Source organism: Anomaloglossus baeobatrachus, chromosome 4, assembly GCF_048569485.1.
Source record: "Anomaloglossus baeobatrachus isolate aAnoBae1 chromosome 4, aAnoBae1.hap1, whole genome shotgun sequence".
NCBI classification, from domain to species: Eukaryota; Metazoa; Chordata; class Amphibia; order Anura; family Aromobatidae; genus Anomaloglossus; species Anomaloglossus baeobatrachus.
Genome location: NC_134356.1, coordinates 18904934 through 18929669, shown reverse-complemented (window position 1 = coordinate 18929669; position 24736 = coordinate 18904934). Strand labels below are relative to the sequence as shown.

Genomic DNA, 24736 nt, shown 5'->3' with positions numbered 1-24736 from the left:
AGCTATCTGTGGAAGCCGTAGAGTGAGTAAAATCATACAATTATCTAAGGGACTGATAATTAGAGCGGTTGGATTCATTGCTACCAGGAACAGACAGAATACTTTCCATGTCTGTCAGTCTGTCTGTGCTTATGTCTGTCTCTCTATTTCTGTCTCTAGCCGTCTCCCCACCAACATCTTATTACCTCACACACAAGCTTCTTATACTATCTATTTTGTTCCTATAGCAACCACTCACAGCTCCTATTAATAAGCTGTAGCTCCTATCTTCATTGACTTTAATGGAGACAGGTGTTTTGGAAAGTAACTGTTAAGCATGGGGTTACATTTTCCTGTCAAAACATAGTCTGACATTCCCTGAGTCACGTGGGGTGTATGTACAAAATTTCATGATTGTAAATGTGACGGTGCGGATTCCTTTAGCGAGCACACACACACAGAGACACACACACACACACACACACACACACACACACTCAGCTTTATTTATTAGATAAAGGATTTTTTGGATGTTTGTGTTTATTTACTTTCAGTTACAGACTAGTAATGGGGGAGGTCTCATAGACGTCTGCAATCACTAAAATAGGGCTTAGTAGCAGCTGTGGGCTGTTATTAACTCCTTATTACCCTGATTACCACTGCACCAGGCAAATGGAAAGAGCCGGGTCCAGCGCCAGAATTGGTGCATCTTATGGATGTGCCACTTCTGGGGCAGCTGCGGGCTGCTATTGTTAGGCTGAAAAGGTACAAATAACCATGGCCTTTCCCACCCTAATAATATCCGCCCCCAGTTGTCTGCTGTACCTTGGCTGGTTTTAGAAAAATGGGGAGGACGTCACATCATTTACAAAAAAAAAAAAAAGTGTGGGATCCCCTCTATTTTTCATAACTAGCCACAAGGTATAGCAAACAGATGAAGCTTGCAGCCTGCAGCTGCTGCTGTTCCTGTGCTGAATATGAAAAAAAACAGCTGACCAAGCTAGCTATCCCTCTATCGAGCTATTGTTATTATTTTTTTCTTTTATATTTAATCTGTTCTTTCTTATCTATTCTATATGTTCTATTTATCTATTCTTTCTATTTTTTTTCTATCTATCTATTCTAGCTATCTATCAATTATCCTACCCGTTCATATTTTTTTTTTATTTTTCTGTCAATCTTGCCATTTGAGGGCTTGTTTTTTTTCTGGGACGAGTTGTACTTTTAAATGAAATCATAAGTTTTACCATATAGTGTACTGGAAAACGACAAAAAATTGCAAGTGCACAAAAATTGCAAAAAAGTGTGATTGTATGATGGTTTTTGGGATATTTTATTCACCATGTTAACTATATGTTAAAACTGACATGTCGGTGTGATGCCTCAGGTTGGTACAAGACATAGACACATGTATAGATTTACTTTTATCTAAGGGGTTAAAAAAATTCAGAAGTTTGTCTATAAAAAAAAAAAAAAAAAGTGGCACACTTTTTGCACTATTTTCCGTGACCTGTAGCAGTCTCATTTTTCGGGATCTATGACTCAGTGACTGCTTAGATTTTGTGTCTCAAGCTAATGTTTTTAATTATACCATTTTTGCGCAGATGCTACGTTTTAATCGCCTGTTATTGCATTTTGCGCAAAATTTGCTGCGGCCAAAAAACATAATTTTGGTGTTTGGAATTTTGTGCCGTTACACGGTTTACCGATAAGGTGAGTTGACTTTATATTTTGATAGATCGGGCATTTCTGACCGTGGCGATACCGTGTATGTGTGTATGTATGTATGTACGTGTGTGTGTGTGTATGTATATGTGTATATATATATATATATATATATATATATATATATATATATATATATATATAATGTTGTGAGACTGTGACCGGGGTTATCTATGACGGCCGGTACGTCTCGCCCCGGTTGTGCTCACTCCATGATAGAAAGTAACTCCACTCCGGGGTTAATGCTGTTTCCCTACAGGGTTAAAAGGAAACAGAAAGATGGGCGTGGGAGTTTAGTGTGTGAGGGAGTGAACACAACTCCCTGAGTTCTCTGCCGGAGAGGCCCATGTGTAATGTTATGGACTTTTGTTTGACTATTAAACCGGAGGCTGTGAACCTTGATGCCTGGATCCCGTGTCTTCTGCTGCGCAGCCGACCACGCTACCTCACATATGGTGGAGAATGCGGGCATGCCAGCCCGGTGAGGTGTAGCTTCCATTTCTGGTGACCCGGTAGCACATGTCCTGGATTCAAGCGGCTATACTACAGCCCAAACCCGGCGACGTTATGGAGGACATACTAAAGCATTTGGCTCAGGCTAATGCACAGCAACAACAGGCTAATGCACAGCAGCAACAGACCAATGCACACCTGCTCCAATCCTTGAAATCGCAGGAACAAAGACACCAAGAACAGATGGTTCTCCTGGCCAAGTCGATCCGTGCCGGACCGGCAGCAACAACCCCGGGATCGGGTGACGACGGCAGCGTCCGGAAAGCGGTGAGACAAGCGTTGCAAAAGATGACCCCGGGGGATGATGTGGAAGCGTTCCTGGCGGTGTTTGAGCGGGTGGCCGAGCGGGAAAAGCTGCCGACCCCCCAGTGGGCTGAGGTATTGTCGCCCTATCTGACGGGGGAGCCCCAAAAAGCGTACCTGGACCTCTGTACCGAGGACGCCATAGACTATGCAACCCTGAAAGCCGAAATACTTGCTCGATTGGGGGTGAATACCTATGTACGGGCTCAGCGGGTAAATCAGTGGTTCTATGAGGAAGCCAAACCCGTACGCTCACAGGCCTATGACTTGTTGCATCTCGTAAAAAAGTGGTTGCAGCCTGACACTCTGAGCCCGGCGCAAATGGTGGAAAGGGTAGTTGTTGATCGTTTTGTGCGCACCTTACCCGTCACTATTCAACGGTGGGTAGGACAGGGCGACCCAAGTACCCTGGATCAATTAGTGGGCCTGGTAGAGCGGCATGTGGCTACGCAGGACTTGATACGGGACACTGAGACTTTGCGTACCGCCCGTCGGTCCGGCCCCTCCAAGCCTAGGGTCAAGGACCCACCGCTGACACCGGTGCGGGAATCCGCTACCGTCCTGTCTGAGGCCGTACCCTCCGTCCCTGAGGTCCGGAAGGTTATGTACCCCAAACGACAACTCGTAAAGGGGGTTTCCTTCCCTATTAGATGTTGGCGGTGCCAGCGGGTGGGACATATGGAAGCCCAGTGTCCACTCACCACGGAGCCCATGGATTGTGGAGTTACCCGGCGGGGTTCAATGTATGCTCAGGTGGTGTGTACCGCTGACCTGGTCTCCCCAGAGACGGAGCCCCACTTGTGCCAAATACAGGTGAATGGATGTCCGGTTACCGGCTTGTTGGATTCCGGAAGCTTAGTGACCCTTGTGCGATCAACTCTAAGGGCTAAAGTAAAGGCCACAGGACGTACCGTGGGGGTGGTTTGCATACATGGGGACCGCCGAGACTATCCCACGGGGATTGTCACCATCACAGCACCTTGCGGTCAGGTGCAACATGAGGTGGGACTTATTAACTCTCTTCCCTATGACGTGATCCTAGGAAGGGATCTGCCCTATTTTTGGACTTTATGGAAGGGACCTCCTAAGTCCCCTCAGATATTGGTCAGTCCGGGACCTGAGCCCTACAATCCTGAATCCGGGACGCCTGCAATAGGGGTCCCCATGATAGGGACAGAGTGTGAACCCGATAGGTCGCCCCTAGAGGTATTGGCAGGAGAGGCTGAGACGGTCGAGCCCATCCCGGACTTGGAGGCATCCCCGGATGCGTTTGGGACGGCCCAACTCCAGGACCCTACATTAATACATGCCCGGAATCGGGTGACGGTAATTGACGGGGTGGCACAGCTGCCCGGTGCCCAGGTAAGGTACCCCCATTTCGCTCTTAAGCAGGATTTACTCTACCGGGTTGATGAAATACGGGGCGTGGGGGTAGAGCAGTTGGTGGTGCCCCAGCCGTATCGCCGGCGGGTCCTCGACTTGGCTCATAAACACCTGATGAGTGGCCACCTAGGGGTCAAGAAAACGCAGGAGCGAATATTGCAAAGGTTCTATTGGCCCGGGGTCTTTGGGGAGGTAAAACGGTTCTGCGAAACCTGCCCGGAGTGTCAGCTTACCGCACCACTGGCCCACTTTCGCAGTCCGTTGGTGCCGTTACCCATTATAGAAGTCCCTTTTGAACGGATAGGGATGGATCTGGTGGGGCCCCTCGTAAAGTCTGCTCGAGGGCACCAACACATCCTAGTGATCGTTGACTATGCCACCCGGTATCCAGAGGCGATACCTCTCAGACATACTGCGGCGAAGCTTATAGCTCGGGAGTTGTTTTCTGTGTTCTGCCGGGTGGGGTTGCCCAAGGAGATCCTTACGGATCAGGGGACCCCATTCATGTCTAAAGTGACCAAAGAACTATGCCGGCTACTCCAGATCAAGCAGTTGCGTACGTCTGTGTATCATCCTCAGACGGATGGGTTAGTAGAACGATTCAATAAAACCCTGAAAACCATGCTAAAAAGGGTGATCTCCAAAGACGGGAAAGACTGGGATATGATGCTTCCCTATTTGATATTTGCCATACGAGAGGTGCCACAGGCATCCACGGGGTTTTCGCCTTTTGAATTGTTATACGGGCGACATCCCCGGGGATTGTTGGACCTGGCAAAGGAAACATGGGAGCAAGAGCCCACCCCCCATAAAAGTGTGATTGAACACATTTTAGGAATGCAGAACCGCATAAGCGCGGTCATGCCAATTGTGAAGGAGCATTTACAGGAGGCTCAGGCCGCGCAAAGCGGCCGCTACAATAGACAAGCCACCGTGCGGACCTTTAAACCCGGGGATCGGGTGTTGGTATTGATCCCCACGGCGGAGAGTAAATTCCTGGCTCAGTGGCAAGGCCCCTACGAGATAAAGGAAAGAGTCGGGGTGGTCAACTATAAAGTATTGCAGCCCGGTAGGCGGAAACCTGAACAAATATACCATGTCAACCTATTAAAACCATGGCAGGAACGGGAAAGCCTGATGGTTGATTTTTCCCCATCTCCCTCCTCTTCGGGTCGTTCAAACCCGGCTCCAGCAACCTCCGGAGAGGACGAACCGAAAGTAAGGATTGGAGAAGCCCTCACCAAGCAACAGAGGCGAGAGGCCAGACGGCTGGTTCAGCAGAACCCCGATGTCTTCTCCGAGTTGCCGGGTAGGACCAGTCTGATACGACATGACATTGTCACCGAGCCCCACCTGAAGGTTCGCCTGAAGTCATACCGCGTACCGGAGGCTCGAAGACAAGCCATATCAGAGGAAGTGAAGACAATGATACGCCTGGGGGTCATCGAAAAATCCCGGAGTGAATGGGCTAGTCCCATTGTCCTAATACCAAAACCCGATGGCTCCTTAAGATTCTGCAATGACTTTAGGAGATTGAACGAAATATCCAAGTTCGATCTCTACCCAATGCCCCGGGTGGATGAGCTGATTGATAGGCTGGGACAGGCGCGATATTTCACCACGCTCGACCTTACCAAGGGGTACTGGCAGGTGCCACTGACGGAGTCCGCCAAGGAGAAAACCGCCTTTGTTACGCCGGAGGGTCTCTTCCACTATGTTGTCTTGCCTTTTGGGTTACATGGTGCTCCGGCCACGTTCCAGCGGTTGATGGACTTAGTGCTGGAACCCCACCAGGCGTACCTTGATGACATCATCATTTACAGCTCCGATTGGCAGACCCACTTGGAACAGGTACAAGCGGTGGTGGACGCGCTTCGAACAGCCGGATTGACAGCCAATCCCAAGAAATGTGCGTTGGGACTCACGGAAGCCCACTACTTGGGCTACGTGATAGGCCAAGGAGTGATTAAGCCCCAAATTAATAAGGTTGAGGCGATCCAGAAGTGGCCTAGACCCCTGACCACGAAGCAGGTTAGGGCCTTCCTGGGTATCGTGGGGTACTACAGGAGGTTTGTAAAATATTTTGCGGGACTATCAGCCCCCTTGACGGACCTTCTCAAAGGCAAGAGGTCCGTCATGGTGCGCTGGACTCCGCAGGCCGAGGACTCCTTCCGGGCCCTGAAGGGGGTTCTGTGCGGACAGCCCGTTCTTGTAAACCCTGATTTCCGGAAGGAGTTCATAGTACAGACTGACGCCTCGGAGGTCGGCCTGGGGGCAGTGCTGTCTCAGGTGGTTCAAGGGGAGGAACACCCCATCACCTTTTTAAGTAGGAAGCTCACCCCTCCCGAGCGGAATTATAGCGTAGTGGAGAAGGAGTGCCTGGCGATTAAGTGGGCCTTGGAGTCCCTACGCTATTACCTGCTTGGGCGGCAGTTTCGCTTGGTGACTGATCACTCTCCGCTGGTCTGGATGCGGTCCGCCAAGGAACGGAATGCCCGGGTTACCCAGTGGTTCCTTTCTCTGCAGAACTTCCGGTTTACGGTTGAACACCGGGCCGGTAGGTTGCAGGGCAACGCCGATGCCTTGTCCCGCGGCCCGTGTTTGATGGCGGGAGTTCAACCCCGCTCGCTTGAACTGAGGGGGGGGGTATGTGAGACTGTGACCGGGGTTATCTATGACGGCCGGTACGTCTCGCTCCGGTTGTGCTCACTCCATGATAGAAAGTAACTCCACTCCGGGGTTAATGCTGTTTCCCTACAGGGTTAAAAGGAAACAGAAAGATGGGCGTGGGAGTTTAGTGTGTGAGGGAGTGAACACAACTCCCTGAGTTCTCTGCCGGAGAGGCCCATGTGTAATGTTATGGACTTTTGTTTGACTATTAAACCGTAGGCTGTGAACCTTGATGCCTGGATCCCGTGTCTTCTGCTGCGCAGCCGACCGCGCTACCTCACAATATATATATATATATATATATATATATATATATATATATAAAATGTGTATATGTGTATATATATATATATATATATATATATATATATATATATATATATGTGTGTATATATAATGTATATATAATAGTGTGTATATAATATATATGTGTGTGTGTGTGTGTGTGTATTTTTTTTAACAATTTATTTTTCAATGAGGCGAAAGGGGGGTGATTTGAACTTTGTACGTTTTTTTTTATTTTTTACATTTTTTAAAACTTTTTTTTTTTTTTTTTTTAAATTTATTTTACTAGTCCCCTTAGGGGACTATAAAGATCAGCACTCTGATTGCTCATTCATTTCGGTGGATCACAGCTAAGCAGCTGAGATCACCAGAAATGCTCATCTCTTGTAAGAGGCAGCACTCGGCTGGCTGTTACAGAAAGTGAGTCATGTGAGCTACAGGAGTCATCACATGACCCTGTGCTACCGTGGTAACCATCAGCTCCACGGGATCACGTCACATGACTTCCGATGGTGGCGGGTTTACCGCAGCAGGGATTTAAATTGCGCTGTCACATTTTGACAGCACGATTTAAGGGGTTAACAGGCACGGGTGGATTGTGGATCAACCTGCGCCTGCGAGGCACATATGTCAGCTGTTCGAATCAGCTGACATGTTGCCGGAATCACCTCCGGCTGCCCCCAGCAGCGCAGGTGATTACACCTTCATGATTTTAGAAAGTATCAGTGGCCCATGGCCGTTAAGGGGTTAAAACTGCAGCGTGCGCATATAGTCTTAGAAGTAGTCCTGAAACTCGGCAAGTTTTGTGCCAGACACCGAGTGACAAGAAAGGTACAGAGCAAAAAACTATAATTGAAAGACTCACAACACTTTTGTGTTTTGGAGCTACTCCTGGTTATTACTTAGAAATACCAATGAATTCCTAATGAAAATTGCTGATCCGTGACCAAAACGTAGGCAGCGACAATGTATGAAAGTGGATAAATCAACGTGATTCACTGTGATTGTAAACTGGAGACAGAACATTTGCTCCCATCTAGCTCACTAAAGGGTTAACACAGATCTCAGCCACAGGTTGTGCAATGTCATGTGTGCCGGAAAAACGCCCTTACATACACTTTCAGTTTTATTTCTTGAAAAGCCTGAAGCCATGGCGTCCGCCGATCTGAGAGATGAGCTGGACTGTTCCATCTGTCTGAGCACTTATACAGATCCTGTAACCCTGAGCTGTGGACACAACTTCTGCCGGGTCTGTATTGATCAGTTCCTAAATACACAGGACATGTCTAGAGTTTATTGGTGTCCTCAATGTAAAGCAAAGTTTCATAAGCGTCCGACACTGATAAAGAACATAGCGCTGTGTAACGTAGCAGAACATTTCCGGTCTACTCAGCCACATCAGGAGGAGATCACCGGGATCCACTGCACTTACTGTATTCACTCTCCTGAACCTGCTGTTAGATCCTGTCTACACTGTGAGGCTTCTCTGTGTGATAATCACCTGAGAGTTCACAGCAAAGGACCAGAACACGTCCTAACTGATACCAAAACGTCCCTTGAAAGCTGGAAATGTTCTGTCCATAAGAAGATCCTGGAATATTACTGCACTGAGGACGCTGCTTGTATCTGTGTGTCCTGCAGTTTGGCCGGAGAACATCGCGGTCACAAGGTGGAACTGCTGGATGAGGCCTCTGAGAAAAAGAAGAAGAAACTGAGAAATTACCTCCAAAAACTGAGCATAAACAAGGAGGCGACTGAGGAAAGAGTACGGCATCTGCATGAGCATTGTACGAAAGCTCAAGAAAAAGCATCTGGAGACGTTGAGAGAGTCACTGCCCTTTTTATAGACATCAGGAGACGGGTGGACGACCTGGAGAAGAAAGCCATGAGTGAGATCTCCAGGCAGGAGAATATGATACTTTCACTGTTTGATGTGATTAATATGCTGGAAATAAAGAAGGACGAACTGTCCAGGAAGATGAAGTACATTGAGGAGCTGTGTAACATGACTGATCCACTTACTGTCTTATTGGAACCAGACACTGGGGACTTGTGTGATCCTGAGGAGGACAAACTTGATGAGGACACAGGAGGACATAAGACACATGATGTAGATGTGGAAGTAATTACAGGAATATTACATGCAGGTTTCTCTGATATAATGACATATCTACAGACCATCTCACCTGAAAAACCTAAAAAAATGAGTAGTCAGCCCACTAGCCCTCAGTCTATACCGACTCTCACACAACATTTACCTTTACCAGGTGTAAAACATGGAGATGATGATATATTAATTGGTACTAGAGGTGCTAGAGGAAAGGTAACGGCTGTAGAAATTGGAGAGATTTACGGGCAGGGTCCAGTAGAAATATTACCTGATGTGAATGCAACATCTAAGATTCTACTATCAGATGATCGGAAAACTGCAAGTAGGATGCAAATAAAGGGAAATTATCCAGAAAAAGCTGAGATATTCCAGAAATATCTGGTGATAAGCAGGAGGACGTTTACCTCAGGACGACATTACAGGGATGTGGCCATAGGTGGGTCAGATTTGTGGCTGGTGGGGATGTGTTACCCCAGTATAGACAAGATGGGGCATCAGTCACAAATTGGCTATAATAAAAAGTCCTGGTGTTTATATGGAGGGCCAGGGTATAATAATCAGTGTTTAGTGACACATAACAGTAAAGTGATCCCGATACCTCACCAGATCTCCAGTGATGGAGTCAGGATCTGTCTGGATTTTGAGGCCGGGCAGATGTCCTTTTATGACCTGTGTGACCCCATCAGACACTTGCACACCTTCACTGCCGCCTTCACCGAGCCCCTTCATGCTGCATTTTCTGTTGTTCGTGGTGGTGAAAACACCTCAGGGGGAGCATCAGGTGGGAATAAATAATCTAATTGGAGAATGGTAACTTTAGGATACAGCAGTGGTAGGGGCTTCAGACATGATCTTGTTACCCTTCTTAATTTTTTTTAATTCATTATAGGGGTTTTCCTAAAATTAGATTGCATTGATCTTTTTTATTGACACTGGAAATTTGTCTTATCGTTAGCATCAGTTTATGTAATGATGAAAGCTTCTTAAAGGGAACCTGTCACCAGTTTTTCGGCCTATAAGCTGCGGCCACCAGTGGGCTCTTAAATACAGCATTCTAACATCCTATATATAAGAGCCCAGGCCGCTGTGTAGAACATAAAAAACACTGTATAATACCTAGCGACTGTGGTGCGGTGGATTCTAGTCAGATGGGCGTCTCCACTCCCCAGTGACGGCGCCTCCTGTTTCGGCCATCTTTGTGCTCCTTCTTCTGTAGATGGGGTGCATGAGGCGTCCCAAGTCATCCACACTCAACGACATTGAGGTCTTGCACAGACGCACTTTGATCTGCCCTGAGCAGGGCAGATCAAAGTATTTTAGTGCACCTGCGCGGGACCAGCGAGTGTGTATGATGTAGAAGCGCCATGCACAGAGGCTTTAGAAGGAGGACTAAGATGGCCGAAAGAGGAGGCTCCGGGACCAGACAACAGAGACTCATATCTGATGAGAATCCACTGCAGAGCGCCCATTAGGTGAGTATTATAAAGTGATTTTTATATTCTTCACAGCTGCCCGGGCTCATATTTACAGCATGTTAGAATGTTGTATTTAAGAGCCCACAGGTGGTGGCCGCAGCTTATAGGCCGGAAAACTGGTGACAGGATCCCTTTCAAGAATTCATGGAAAAGAATGGAACCAAGAGGGCTATCATTATGAAGGGGTGTTTTTCTGTATAAATAAGGTGTAATCTGTACAAAGGGTATATCCAAAATTAGAACTCGCTCCCATTTGTGTATAAAATGGACGAGTGCAATGTGAGAAAAAAATCGCATTGCACTAAGACCAATGTTATTCAATGAGTCAGTGCTGATCTGTGAGTTTTTCCTCAGCTTGCTGTGTATGGCCACGTATATCGAATGACACTTGCCCATGCAAATGTATGGGTGCAAGAAAAAAAAATGGGCTGCATACCGACCATCGGTGTCCAGTCTGTTTTTTATGGATACATCACCATTCTATGGCATGGAACACTGTAAATTGTCCTGTAAATGACTGCAGAATAGTAATTGATAAGAAAAAAAAATGCATGTCATATGGCTGCTAGGCGACAAAACAAAAAGACCACTCACATAAAATCTGGAATACCAAACAAATATCACTCATCCAATACTTTTGGATGAGAATGAGGCAGATTTTTTTATACACATTAGCTGCTTAGCTGGTGATTTTGATGTCCTTTTTGCAGCAGCAGAGCTCCCAACTTTTTTTTTTCCCCTTTATAAATGCTGTGCTTTATGTTCATTTTTTGTTGAAGTTTCGCAGCGCTTTTTCAAGGGGGTTCCTGGTGGAATCCACCTGAAAAAGACGACGTTCCCAAATACACTTAAAGTGGATGTGTTGGTGAATTTTACAATACTGACTGGCTATTTTTTTTATTAAATCTCTTATATTTGATTAACCCTAGAACGCATACCTGGGGCCTCGCAGGCCTGCTAGGTTACTTGTTTTCTATGGTTGCGCTTTCTAGGGTTAAACTAGTGAATTTAAATTTAAAAATCATGTCCGAATGGTTGTATAATTCTGTTTGAAAATTTAAGTTTAGAAGAAAGTAAGAAAATTCCAAAAAGAGAAATGATCTAAACTCAAACTCTCACGTTATATTGTTGTTGACCACTTGTAGATTTACTGTGATTTAGAACTCAAAAATATTTCCACCTTTATTGTTCTACTTTATAATTTTACTGATAATCATTTCCACCAAAAATGTTGAAATAGTAAAATCTTAGGCGATTAGATCATGATCCATACATTGAGTTTGTAAATTCATTCTCTTATACTTGGCGTTATTGCCCAGATTATTTTCGGTGTTACAGTATCTCCACCACTTTAGGAATCTACCAGAAAAGTGACAACCAAAATGGTGGTGGATTCATTTTCTGTAATGAGTGGTGGGTGTTGAGGGAACGTATAACTGAACTTAATGAATTCATCATGATGAATATATTAATGACAATGGTGATTTATGTCTAATAAATATTTTGTCAATTGTTGTCTAGTAATGAAATAATAATAATAATAATAATAATAATAATAATAATAATAATAATAAATAATAAAATGAGGTTAATGTCATTCTGCTGCATTGTGGCTAAAAAAATAGGGGAGATGTTGGGATTGAAGGGGGTTGTCCAAAACTAAACTTACCAAAGTGATCATGTGCAGTATGTCTATGTAAGTGACCACTGCAGCCAATCTCTGACTTGAGCACTTACATCATTATCATTTCAGCATTACTGTTGAGAACAATGATTGGCTCAGTCAGATGGATTGATGGCATGCCATCTTTTTTTTTGTTTTTCTTTTTTTTTAATGTATTTCTTGCATTTGGGATGGCAATATAAGAAGTTCAAAGGAGAAGAAGAGATTAATTAGTGTAGTGATATTTTTATTGTTATTTTGTAGATAAATAGAATTGTGTGGGTAAATGGTGCTATACACTGCACATCTGAGTTGCGGTCTGAATAGGATTTCCATTTGCAGTGGAACCTTGGATTACGAGCATAATTGGTTCCGGGAGTGAGCTCTTAAACCAAGTTACTCTTATATCAAAGCAAATTTTCCCATAGGAAATAATTGAAACACAGACAATTCTTTCCACAACCCAAAAATATTTGCTATATTTATACAAACGTATTACAGTAATACAAAATAATGTACTGTAGTCATATAACATTATTACCGTACATGAATACAAAATACTGTACAGTAAAAAACAAACTAAACTGCACTTTAGCTTACAATAAAATTGTTGGTGTACGAGAGGTACAGTATAAGCAATGCGCTGTACTGGTTAGCAGAAAGAAAGTACGATACCATAGCCACAAATGGAAATTGATACATGCTGTATGGTATATACTGTACTGTACAATGGTATACTGTGTACTGTATACAGTACATATGTACAGAAAGTTACCTCCAGCGCGGGTCAGTGTGGTGAAAGGACAGAACCGGAAGTATTGCACGGTGAGTATTTGCTCTTCTTGCAAATCATTACTCTTAAACCAAGTTACAAATTTGTAATAAGCTTTGCTTGTCTTGCAAAACGCTCTCAAACCAAGTTACTCTTAAGCCAAGGTTCCACTGTATACATCATCTTATCTATTACTAGAAGGTGGCCCGATTCTACGCATCGGGTATTCTAGAATTTACGTATTGTGTAGTTCATGTATGATTTTTGTTATATATATATATATATATATAGAGAGAGATGTTGTTGTCTGTAGTTACCAAGTGTTTGTGTAGGCGCTGTACATGTTCTGGGTGTTGTCTGGGTGTGACGGGGGGTGAGAGCGGTGTTGTATGTGTGTTGCGTGTGTTGCGTTGTTTGTGGAGCGCTGTGTGTCTGTAGCGTTGTGTGTGTGTTGCGCGGTTTGTGTGTGTGTGGTGTGTTTTGGGGGGAGGTATGTTTTGTGCAATGTGTGTGTTGTGCGGTATGTGCGTATATTTGTGTGTGCCGCGGTGTTTGTGTGTTGGGTGTTGTGTGTGTGCAGCGTTGTCTGTGTGTGTGGGTGTCTGTGTAGGGCAGTTGTTTGTGGTTCCCAGTGTGTGTGTGTGTGTGTGTGGTGTGTTGTGCAGTGCGCGCGCGTGTGTGTGTGTGTGTGTGTGTGCATCAGCCTCTCTTCTCTCAGCCTACCTCTCCCAGCCTCCCTCCTCCCAGCCTCCCTCAGCATCAGCCTCCCTCTCCCAGCCTCCCCAGCATCAGCCTCCGCCAGCATCAGCCTCTCTCCTTCCAGCCTCCTCCAGCATCAGCCTCCCTCTCCCAGCCTTCCCCAGGATCAGCCTCTCTCCTCCCAGCCTCCGTCCTCCCAGCCTTCCCCAGCATCAGCTTTCCCCTCCCAGCCTCCCTCAGCATCAGCCTTCCCCAGCATCAGCCTCTCTCCTCCCAGCCTCAGCCTCTCTCCTTCCAGCCTCCCCCAGCATCAGCCTCTCTCCTTCCAGCTTCCCTCAGCATCAGCCTCCCCTTCCCAGCCTTCCCCAGGATCAGCCTCTCTCCTCCCAGCCTCCTTCCTCCCAGCCTCCTTCCTCCCAGCCTCCCTCAGCATCAGCCTTCTGCTCCCAGTCTCCCCCAGCATCAGCCTCCCCATGCATCAGCCTCCCTCCTTCCAGCCTCTCTCCTTCCAGCCTCCCCCAGCATCAGCCTCCCCTTCCCAGCCTTCCCCAGGATCAGCCTCTCTCCTCCCAGCCTCCTTCCTCCCAGCCTCCCTCTCACAGCCTCCCTCAGCATCAGCCTTCCGCTCCCAGTCTCCCCCAGCATCAGCCTCCCCAAGCATCAGCCTCCACCAGCATCAGCCTCTCTCCTTCCAGCCTCCCCCAGCATCAGCCTCTCTCCTTCCAGCCTCCTTCAGCATCAGCCTCCCGTTCCCAGCCTTCCCCAGGATCAGCCTCTCTCCTCCCAGCCTCCTTCCTCCCAGCCTCCCTCAGCATCAGCCTTCCCCTCCCAGTCTCCCCCAGCATCAGCCTCCCCAAGCATCAGCCTCCACCAGCATTAGCCTCTCTCCTTCCAGCCTCCACCAGCATCAGCCTCCCCAAGCATCAGCCTCCACCAGCATCAGCCTCCCTCGTCCCAGCCTCCCCCTCCCAGCATCAGCCTCTCTCCTCCCAGCCTTCCCCATGATCAGCCTCTCTGCTCCCAGCCTCCTCCAGCACGCCGTGCTCCTCTGCCGACACTCACACACCCGATCGCATCCACTCACACACACCCGATCGCATCCACTCACACACACCCGATCGCATCCACTCACACACACCCGATCGCATACACTCACACACACCCGATCGCATACACTCACACACACAGACACTGACGATATCGCACATACGCGCTTATACTCACAACATCCGGGGATATCACATGCTTCTGGCCATGTGATCCTCCGGCAGGTCCTGGAAGATCACAACAGCACAGTATCGCCGCCGAGAAGCAAGCGATATCCCAGGATGTTGTGAGTATGTGGATGCGATGTGATGTGTGTGTGTGAGTGAGTGTGATCTGATTTGTGTGTGTGTATGTGTGTGCTGTTATGTGTCTGTATTTTCCGCCGCTGCAGGACCTTGATGTGTGGATGAGATGTGATGTGTGTGTGAGGTGTGTATGAGAGTGAGTGTGAGCCGGTGTACACTGGTAACTATGATACACATCGGGTAACTAAGGGACGTTAGTTACCCGATGTGTATAATGGTTACCAGCTTTCACGGCCTCCGTGAAGATCCCAGCATCGCAAGGTTATGTGTGGCGCTGCTGGGATCCTGACGGAGCCGGTGTAGAAGCAAGCGATATCCCAGCATGTTGTGATGTGTGAGGTGTGTGTGAGAGTGAGTGTGAGAGTGAGTGTGATCTGATGTGTGTGTGTGTACTCACCTGGGAATCGGGGCTCCGTGTCAGTTGGGCCAGAGCGAGCGTGCATTGCGTGAGGGGGGCGGGGCCTGCAGAGAGCCGGGGCGAGAGGCCAATCCGTGTGGGGGGCGGGGCCATGGCGAGCCCAGCGGCCAATCAGCTTTGTGTCACCGTAAGGACACAATTTCGGAGCATGACAGACAGACAGATAGACAGACAGATAGACAGACAGACAGACAGACAGAATAAGGCAATTATATATATAGATGCAGTTGTTCAAAATAACAGTAATAGCCACAGTGCTTTCATAACTAGCAGTATCCCTTTAATGGTAATAATCATAGCGTCTCCATAGGCATTGTACCACCATGAAAAAGTAATAATAACCACAGCAAAACTAATAGTCCTCTAATAATGGTAAGAACCATAGCCCCATATCAGTATTGTCGTGTACACACGTCTCAGTGCGTAACGTGGGGGGTGCCTGCAAGGGTTAATTTATCTCCTCTCACTCTATCCACTACTCAACTCTGTTATAGGCTATGAAGTGAGCATAAATCACACCCCAATACAGTCCACACACCCTGGCAACACAACATGCTGCCACCACTCATCAAACACAAGGGATGATGAGTCCCCAAAATATACTACTGTCTGATCAAAAGGGTCACAGTGTCTCTGTAAGGCTATGGATTCTTTAGGCATATAGGGATCAAACGTATTAAAGTTTCAAGCTTTAGTATAAAAAATAGTGCTTACAATAAAAAGGTATAAAAGACCAAAATTAAATTGATACACAAATACACAGGACAGTTTTAAAAGAAAAAGGAAGAAATAACAGAAATACTTAAATGTTCCAGTCTAAATTACCATATTTTTCTTTTTATAAGACACACCGGATTATAAGACATACCCTAAATGTAGAGATAAAAAAAGGTAAAAAAAATAAAAATGGGGTCCTTCTTATACTCCGGTGTTGTCTTACCGGAGGGGGGCCACAGTGGTGGTGAAGTGGGGTCGCAGGAGGCATAGGTTGTGCCGGCAGGCGCGGCGGGTCTGTGGTAGCAGTGGCGGTCAGAGCGGCAGCAGTGGCGGGTCAGTGGCGTCAGCCGCGGCAGGTCCGTGGTGGCAGCAGCGGTCAGTGGTTGCGGCGGGTGTGTGGGTGGCAGCGGCTGGTCAGTGGCGTCAGCAGCAGCGGCGGCGAGTGAATGGTGAAGAAGGCTGGTGCGGTGTGTCCCAGTCTGTCCGCGGTCCCGGTTCAAATGATGGCGCCTGGAGTAGCGCATGCGCAGATGGAGCTCTCATCCAAGGGCTCCATCTGCGCACGCGCTGACTCTCGGTGGCATCATTTGAAACTGGGACCGTGGACACACTGGGACACCTGCCGCACAGCCACCCGCCCGCACGCACAGATTGGCAGCCAGGAGGCCGCCCGCCCAACCGGACAGAGAGGCACCCGGCACAGACAGGCACCCGGCCGCGCAATCACACCCGGTCGCCACACAGACAGTCCCCCAGGTAAGCTATATTCGGATTTTAAAACGCACCCCTCATTTTCCTCCCAAATTTTTGGGAGAAAAAGTGCATCTTATAATCCGAAAAGTACGGTACTTTCTGCTTCCCTGAGAGAAAAATTAATTATGGAACACAATCTTCAAAGGCCGACTGTCTCATGTGAACAACTTTCTTTTTTGCAACCCAACTTTATATATGTTTGACCGTGGGCTTGTGCTTCCAGAACAGCCTATATTAGAATATTAAAATTGCTGTGTTGTAATTGGAATATGGGATAATTGGGTAAGTACCTTGCATATTAACTATCTTATGCCTCCCCCACTCCTCTCTATACAGAGAGATTCTGCCTTGTTAAGGCCCCTTTACACACTGAGACTTTTTAGCGATCCCACCAGCGATCCCAACCTGGCCGGGATCACTACAAAGTCTCTGGTGAGTCGCTGGTGAGCTGTCAAACAGGCAAACCTGGCCAACGACACAACAGCGATCCGGACCTGCAGAGCGACCTAGCTGGTTGTTGGGGACGTGTCAAAGCAGCTTTTAGAAAGGGAAGTCGCTAACAAAGTCGTTGTAACGGTGTCAAACACACCGATGCATGCTGCCCAGCGGGAAACAAACAACCAAAAAATTGTCCTGAAAGATTTGTAGCGATCAGCGACCTCACAGCAGGGGCCAGGTCGCTGATGCGTCTCACACACTGCAATGTCGCTGGGGAGGTCGCTATTACGTCACAAAACCGGTGACGTTACAGCGATGTCGTTAGCGATGTTGCAGTGTGTAAAGGGGACTTTACAGACTATTTGCTAACCCTTTGAATTTCAGAGTCCTGAGCTGAGGTGCAAGATTTGACACTTCTAGAGAAAGTCCCTTTTTCAGACAATTCTTGTAAATCCAGTTTGTCTTTTTGTCAACTAAATTTAACTCTACTGCAATTATACATTTCTCCTACATATAAATATTTCCTTCAAAAGTACTATCAACAGTATCTCAAAAATACTCGTAGCCACAGTAGCAGTAAAAAACACAGCTTGCCAATAACAGTAAGGTACACAAGGATGTTCAGAACCTGTGTGACTGGTTAAAATCTGATAGTCATCGTCTAGAGCAGGGGTATTAAACTCGGCTGGGTGTATGGGCCACACACAAAAAAAATAATTTGAGGGGCCGCATTCTTTTCAGGACAAAGTGACATTGTTAGTGGTACCATTTCTCCATTTGTCTATTATAACAATTGTGTACCTTTTTTGTATGTGTGTGTGTGTGTATATTATTTATATATATATATATATATATATATATATATATATATATATATATATATATATTAATTATAAAACACGTTTTTTTTTTTCTTACATTTTTTCCCCTTTTTGTAAGTAATACAGTTTTACAATAAGCACCGCATGGTAATTTTGACCAACATCTTGTAGTAATATGCCCATCCTGTTCCCCATTCTGTAAAAATGTGCGCATCCTTGTCCCCTTGTAGCAATGTGCCCCATGCAGGTCCTCTTCTTGTATTAATGTTCCCCCATGCAGCTCCCCTTGTATTAATATGCCTCCATGCAGCTCCCCTTCTTGTATTAATATGCCTCCATGTAGCTCCCCTTCTTGTAGTAATGTGCCCCATGCAGGACTCCTTATTGTAGTAATCTGCCCTCATTCAGGTCCCCTTCTTATAATAACGTGCCCCATGCAGGTCCCCTTCTTGTGGTAATGTGCCCCATATGCAGGTCCTCTTCTTGTGTTAATGTGCTTTATGCAGGACTCCTTGTAGTGATGTGCCCTCATTCAGGTCCCCTTTTTGTGGTAATGTGCCCCATATGCAGGTCCCCTTCTTGTGGTAATGTGCCCTCATTCAGGTCCCCTTCTTGTGGTAATGTGCCCTCATTCAGGTCCCCTTCTTATAATAATGTGCCCCATGCAGGACCCCTTCTTGTAGTAATGTGCCCTCATTCAGGTCCCCTTCTTGTGGTAATGTGCCCTCATTCAGGTCCCCTTCTTGTGGTAATGTGCCCCATATGCAGGTCCCCTTCTTGTGGTAATGTGCCCTCATTCAGGTCCCCTTCTTATAATAATGTGCCCCATATGCAGATCCCCTTCTTGTGGTAATGTGCTTCATGTCTTCTTCTTGTAGTAAACACACACACACACACACACACACACACACACACACACACACACCCTGTGCAGCCTCAGCCAGCAACAGAATCACACACACACTGTGCAGCCTCAGCCAGCAACAGAAACACACACACACACACACACACACACACACACCCTGTGCAGCCTCAGCCAGCAACAGAATCACACACACACTGTGCAGCCTCAGCCAGCAACAGAATCACACACACACACACACACACCCTGTGCAGCCTCAGCCAGCAACAGAATCACACACACACACTGTGCAGCCTCAGCCAGCAACAGAATCACACACACACACACACACACACCAGGTGCAGCCTCAGCCAGCAACAGAATCACACACACACATACACACACGCACGCACAAACACACACACACACCCTGTGCAGCCTCAGCCAGCAACAGAATCATGCACACACACACACACACACACACCAGGTGCAGCCTCAGCCAGCAACAGAATCACACACACACATACACACACGCACGCACAAACACACACACACACACCCTGTGCAGCCTCAGCCAGCAACAGAATCATGCACACACACACACACACACACACACACACACACCAGGTGCAGCCTCAGACAGCAACAGAATCACACACACCCACCCACCCACCCTGTGCAGCCTCAGCCAGCAACAAAATCACACACACACACCCTGCACAGCCTCAGCCAGCAACAGAATCACACACACACACACACACACACACACACACATTAATTTTTAGAAACTGACTCTGTTCATCATACAAGATTAATAAATCAAGGCAAATGCCAAAATTATTATTTATAAATATATAAATATTTTATTAAACAATGCGATTTGAAAACACACAGACAGTGCAATAAGTGAACCTTAAAATCAATACACACACAAAAAAAAAATGTTAATCCCTTGATTGCACTGATCCATATCTCATTTTGTGACCAGTGTTTTGAGAGTCCTGGAGTGTTGCAACTTGGCACTTCTTCTTTATACAAACATTTACAATACCTTGTTTTGTTGCCATTGTTCAATCGCCTTCTGGTCTCTCAGGCATTAACCCTTTCAGCAACTGCTGAGTCTAATGTTTTGTACTTCAAATTTTTCCTGACACGCACGGCTGCCCTACTGTTTTTTTGTGTGTACTGTACTAAATCAATAAAGAATAGAAGTACAGAGAAAAACTTTAAGTGCATGTACACTAATGCCATAAGCGTCACCAACAAGATAGTGGAATTAGAATTAATATTGTTTGAAGAAAAATTATGATCTGGTGGGAATAACAGAGACCTGGCAGGACGAGAGCTAGGACTGGACTGTTAATAGTCTGTCCAGGAATGACCGTACAAATAAGCGAGGGGCAGGTGTGTGATGTAAAATCCATTCTACTTGAAAATATACTGTATGTGAGGCTAATGAAAATGTAGAGTCTCTATGGGTGGAGATAAGGGGAGGGAGAAAGAATGATAGATACTGATAGGGGTTTGTTACAAGTCTCCAAAAATGAAGGAAACAGAAAAAAAATATCTTCAGGAAGCAAATAGATGAGACAGCAAATCACGGAGAAGTCATTATCATGGGGGACTTGAACTATCCGGATATAAGTTGGAGAACAGAAACTTGCAAGCACATCAAAGGAAATAGGTTTTTCACAACAATGAAGGACAATTACTTTTCACTACTGGTTCAGGACCTAAAAAGAAGAGGGGCACTGCTAGACCTAATATTATCCAATAGGCCAGACCGCATATCAAATAGATGGGTTGGGGGGGGGTATTTGGGTAATAATGATCACAATATAATACATTTTAATGTGTCCTTTAATAAGATGTATAGTAGAGGGGCTACAAGGACATTAGGCTTCAGGAAGGCGAATTTCCAAAGTATAAGAAATTAACTTAGTGCCATAAACTCCAGTACAATATATATCCTATGGGAAGAAACAAGTTAGAAATAGGAGGAAACCACTATGTCTAAATAGAGCTGTAAGGAGCGCAATAAATTACAAAAACAAAGCGTTTAGAGAAATAAACAAGAGAGTAGTCAGGAAGTGTTAAATAATTATAGAAAATTAAATTCTGTAACAAAAAAAAACAGCAAAGATTGAGACAAAGTAAAAATAATCCAAAATTATTCTTTAACTACATAAACTGTAAGAAACTCAATTATGAAATGTTCTTGGTACCCCTCTTATTTTAGTACATATTATTTTCTTAGACTATATTGATCTCATTATCTCAGGTTAGATAATAAAAATACATTTCTTACTGACCATCAAAAAGAATGAAACCTACAGAACCTCAGGAGATATCGCATTAAGGGTGTTTATCTGGACTGTATAAATAAGGCATCACATGTTTAAAGGGGTTGTCCAAAATAAAAAAAAAAACAAAACAAAAAAAAACAAAAAACATCATGTCTGCTTGATTTATTAAAAATCGCACAGCTCCATGGGTTGTATTGAATATTGCAGATCTCTATTAACAAGTATAAATCTGAGTTGCACCTGATCCCTACAGAAAAACTACATATACATTTTTTGCTTGCTGATCCCAACCAATCCTCAACTTTTCTGATTACAAACAGTATTTTTTTATGTTGCTGTACATTATTTTCATTTTTTTGCGGCGGTTTATCAGTACATTTTAAAGCAGGTAGTGGAATAAGAAGTTGAGTGCACATACCCTGATCTGTCAGTGGATTTCACAACACCGACTGCATATTTCATTGATTAGTGCTTTTAGATTTGATGAAACTGGTGTACTTACATGCCACAATCATGGGAGAATGGCTGTATAATTCAGTTTGAAAGTTTGAGATCAAAAGAGAGCAAGAAAGATCAAAAGTCCAAATGTATAAATGATCTAAAGCAGAGATGTACATTTTTTTAAATACACTTTTGGAGCACTTTTTTTTTTACATTTTTCGCTTGTTTATTATAACAAACATGCACTCTTTTTTTTTTAAGTGTATATATAAATAAAAAAACATTTTTAATGGTGAAAAAAGTATGCTTGATTTTGATTTTTTATGTTTTGCATTTTATCCTCTTTTTGTAAGTAATATTGCATTACAATTAGCACCATATAGTAATTTTGGCCAACATGTTTTTGTAATGTTCCCGTGCTGGTCCTCATCTTTTAGTAATCTTCCACATTCTGTTCCCCTTCTTGTAGTATTGTCCCCATCCTAGTAATGTGCCCAGCATTGTCCTCATCCTAGTAATGTGCCCAGTAAGGCAGATGCCAGCCAATCAAACGCCAGCAGGTGACATCATACGCGTAATCTTCTGACCTTTGATTGGCCGCACCTGCTATTGGAATAGCTGTTCAGAGAGCTTCACTCTGTGCAGGATCGGCAAAATACGCATGCCGAAATAAAGCTCTGGACTGCGGTGGCCGTGATCGTGAAGGGAGCAGCATGCCTGCGGGCCGCAAGAAGCAGCCTGAGGGGCCGCATGTGGCGCACGGATCATGTGTTTGAGACCTCTGGTCTAAACACTGGGTGTAAGGGAAGTCAGAAAAATACACGCAGTGTCCAGTGTTTTTCCAGTACATATTCTTCTGTGCTGGATCTAATATAACCTTTGGATATTGATGTACAAATGACAGACGTCGCGTGCACTCCTGAGCGTTTCTCTGCCAATACATTCTAATTAACCCTTTTTGGCAGCTACCGTTGCCATTATTTTACAATAGCAAAAAAAGCCAGCACAATTCCATACTGTACTAATTAATAAATGGAGATTTTTGGCAAAAAATTGCAATCCTTTGAGCTACCCCGCCTCGCCAAGGCAAATTCTGCTTTTAATGTGTGAGGCCGCATGGCACCCATTGATCATAATGAAATGTGTTAGTGTAGGACTGCCCCACGGAGATTTGCCTTGGCAAGGCGGGGTGGCTCAAAGGATTGCAATTTTTGCCAAAAATCTCCATTTATTAGTACAGTATGGAATTGTGCTGGCTTCTTTTTCTATTATTTTACAATACAGTGGAATTTCAGTTTATGAGTAACTTGGTGTGCGAGTATTTCGCTATACGAGCAAAGCTTGCTGTAAATTTGTAACTCAATATACAGCAAAGTGGTAATAAAATTAAAAATTAACTTTTAATTAAATCTATTAAAATTGACTCAAGGTCTAATATTCACCCGTGCAAAAGTGCAATAACCACATAACATGGACAAACACAGACAAATTGGGTATTCAATTCCAGGAAATATTCAGCATATAGCAAAACTTCACCGGAGAAAATATTATAAACCAGATATCATTTACTCTTATGGTACCTCGCTATATTTTTGGAGGCTTATCAGAGGAGCATGGGACCTATATTCCCCTATGTGTGAGCTTCCATATCAGACCGGGTCTGGGGACCACGCTTCTTGTGAAGTCCACTTCCAGACCCGGTGTGATATGGAAGCTCACACATAGGGGAATATAGGTCCCATGCTCCTCTGATAAGCCTCCAAAAATATTTCCCCTGATGAATCGATAGAGAGGAAATGCGTTGGGAAGAAAAAGGAGAGCATTGAGCATTTGTATTGGCTATTACCTTTGGGCTGAAATAATATTGTGCCTCATGTCCCATTTAAGGTAACATCCATTTCTTTTTCTGCCAGAGAGGATGGGTTGAACTATGATACCCTATCTCTGCCAGATGTAAAACAGCAATTTGAGGTACTAAAAAATCAGATATTGTGTGTAAATTACACTACCCTATGGACAAGAGCATTGATAGCGAGGTACCATAAGAGTAAATGATATCTGGTTTATAATATTTTCTCCGGTGAAGTTTTGTTATATGCTGAATATTTCCTGGAATTGAATACCCAATTTGTCTGTGTTTGTCCATGTTATGTGGTTATTGCACTTTTGCACGGGTGAATATTAGACCTTGAGTCAATTTTAATAGATTTAATTAAAAGTTAATTTTTAATTTTATTACCACTTTGCTGTATATTGATTAAATTTGTAACTCAGTTTACGAGCAAGCTTTGCTGTACGATGAACCAGGTACAGGTTAACGGGATCAGGCAGAAGTCCAGAAGCGGAGACTGGTGCAGGTTAACGGGATCAGGCAGAAGTCCAGAACCGAAGACTGGTGCAAGTCACAGGAATCAGGCTGAAGTCCAGAAGCGGAGACTGGTGCAGGTTAACGGGATCAGGCTGAAGTCCAGAAGCGGAGACTGGTGCAGGTTAACGGTATCAGGCAGAAGTGTGTGCTCAGAACAGTACTCCGGATCTGCAAACAGAGACAGAGTTACACAAAGCACAGGCATAGAGGGACCTGAACAACTGGTACAAGAGGCAAGCTACAGGGATGCGTTGAACAAGCATTGGCCATGGGGAATAAGAAGTCTTAAATACCCAAGGTTAATTATTAGTCATATCCCGGACAGCTGTGCTGGCCCTTTAAGTCTAGGTGAGTGCACGCGCGCGCCCTCTAGTGTGCATGTGTGAGGACCGCAGTCCGGAAGTCAGAGCTCAGACCACAGGAGGAGAGGCAGGACGCTGGAGCGCAGGTGGCTGCAGTGAGTGAGCAGTGCGGGGCTGGGACTGATTGGGAAAAGGTCTGGACAAGGTAGCAGGAGAGCGGGATCGGCGGGGACCCCAGGGGTTGGAACGACGGGTGGTGGATGGCGCGGTCGGACCGAGAGCGTGACAATTTCCATATTTAACAACTGTAAGTGAACTTTCTAATCTTTACCTGAAGTGAGTTCTAAATCAGTATGGTAGCTACCTGTTTCGGCTAGAGATGAGAGGAACAGTAATGTTCGA

The 24736-nt window shown here is 45.3% G+C and overlaps 1 protein-coding gene across 1 annotated transcript in view; it reads left to right on the top strand.

Moving 5' to 3' along the window:
• The first annotated feature begins 8008 nt into the window (after positions 1-8008).
• LOC142302268 (uncharacterized) overlaps positions 8009-24736 on the top strand; it is a 90149-nt gene continuing 73421 nt past the window's right edge. The window contains exon 1 of the mRNA XM_075343339.1: positions 8009-9752. Coding sequence (XP_075199454.1) covers positions 8009-9752 — 1744 coding nt within the window. The remainder of the gene's footprint in view (positions 9753-24736) is intronic.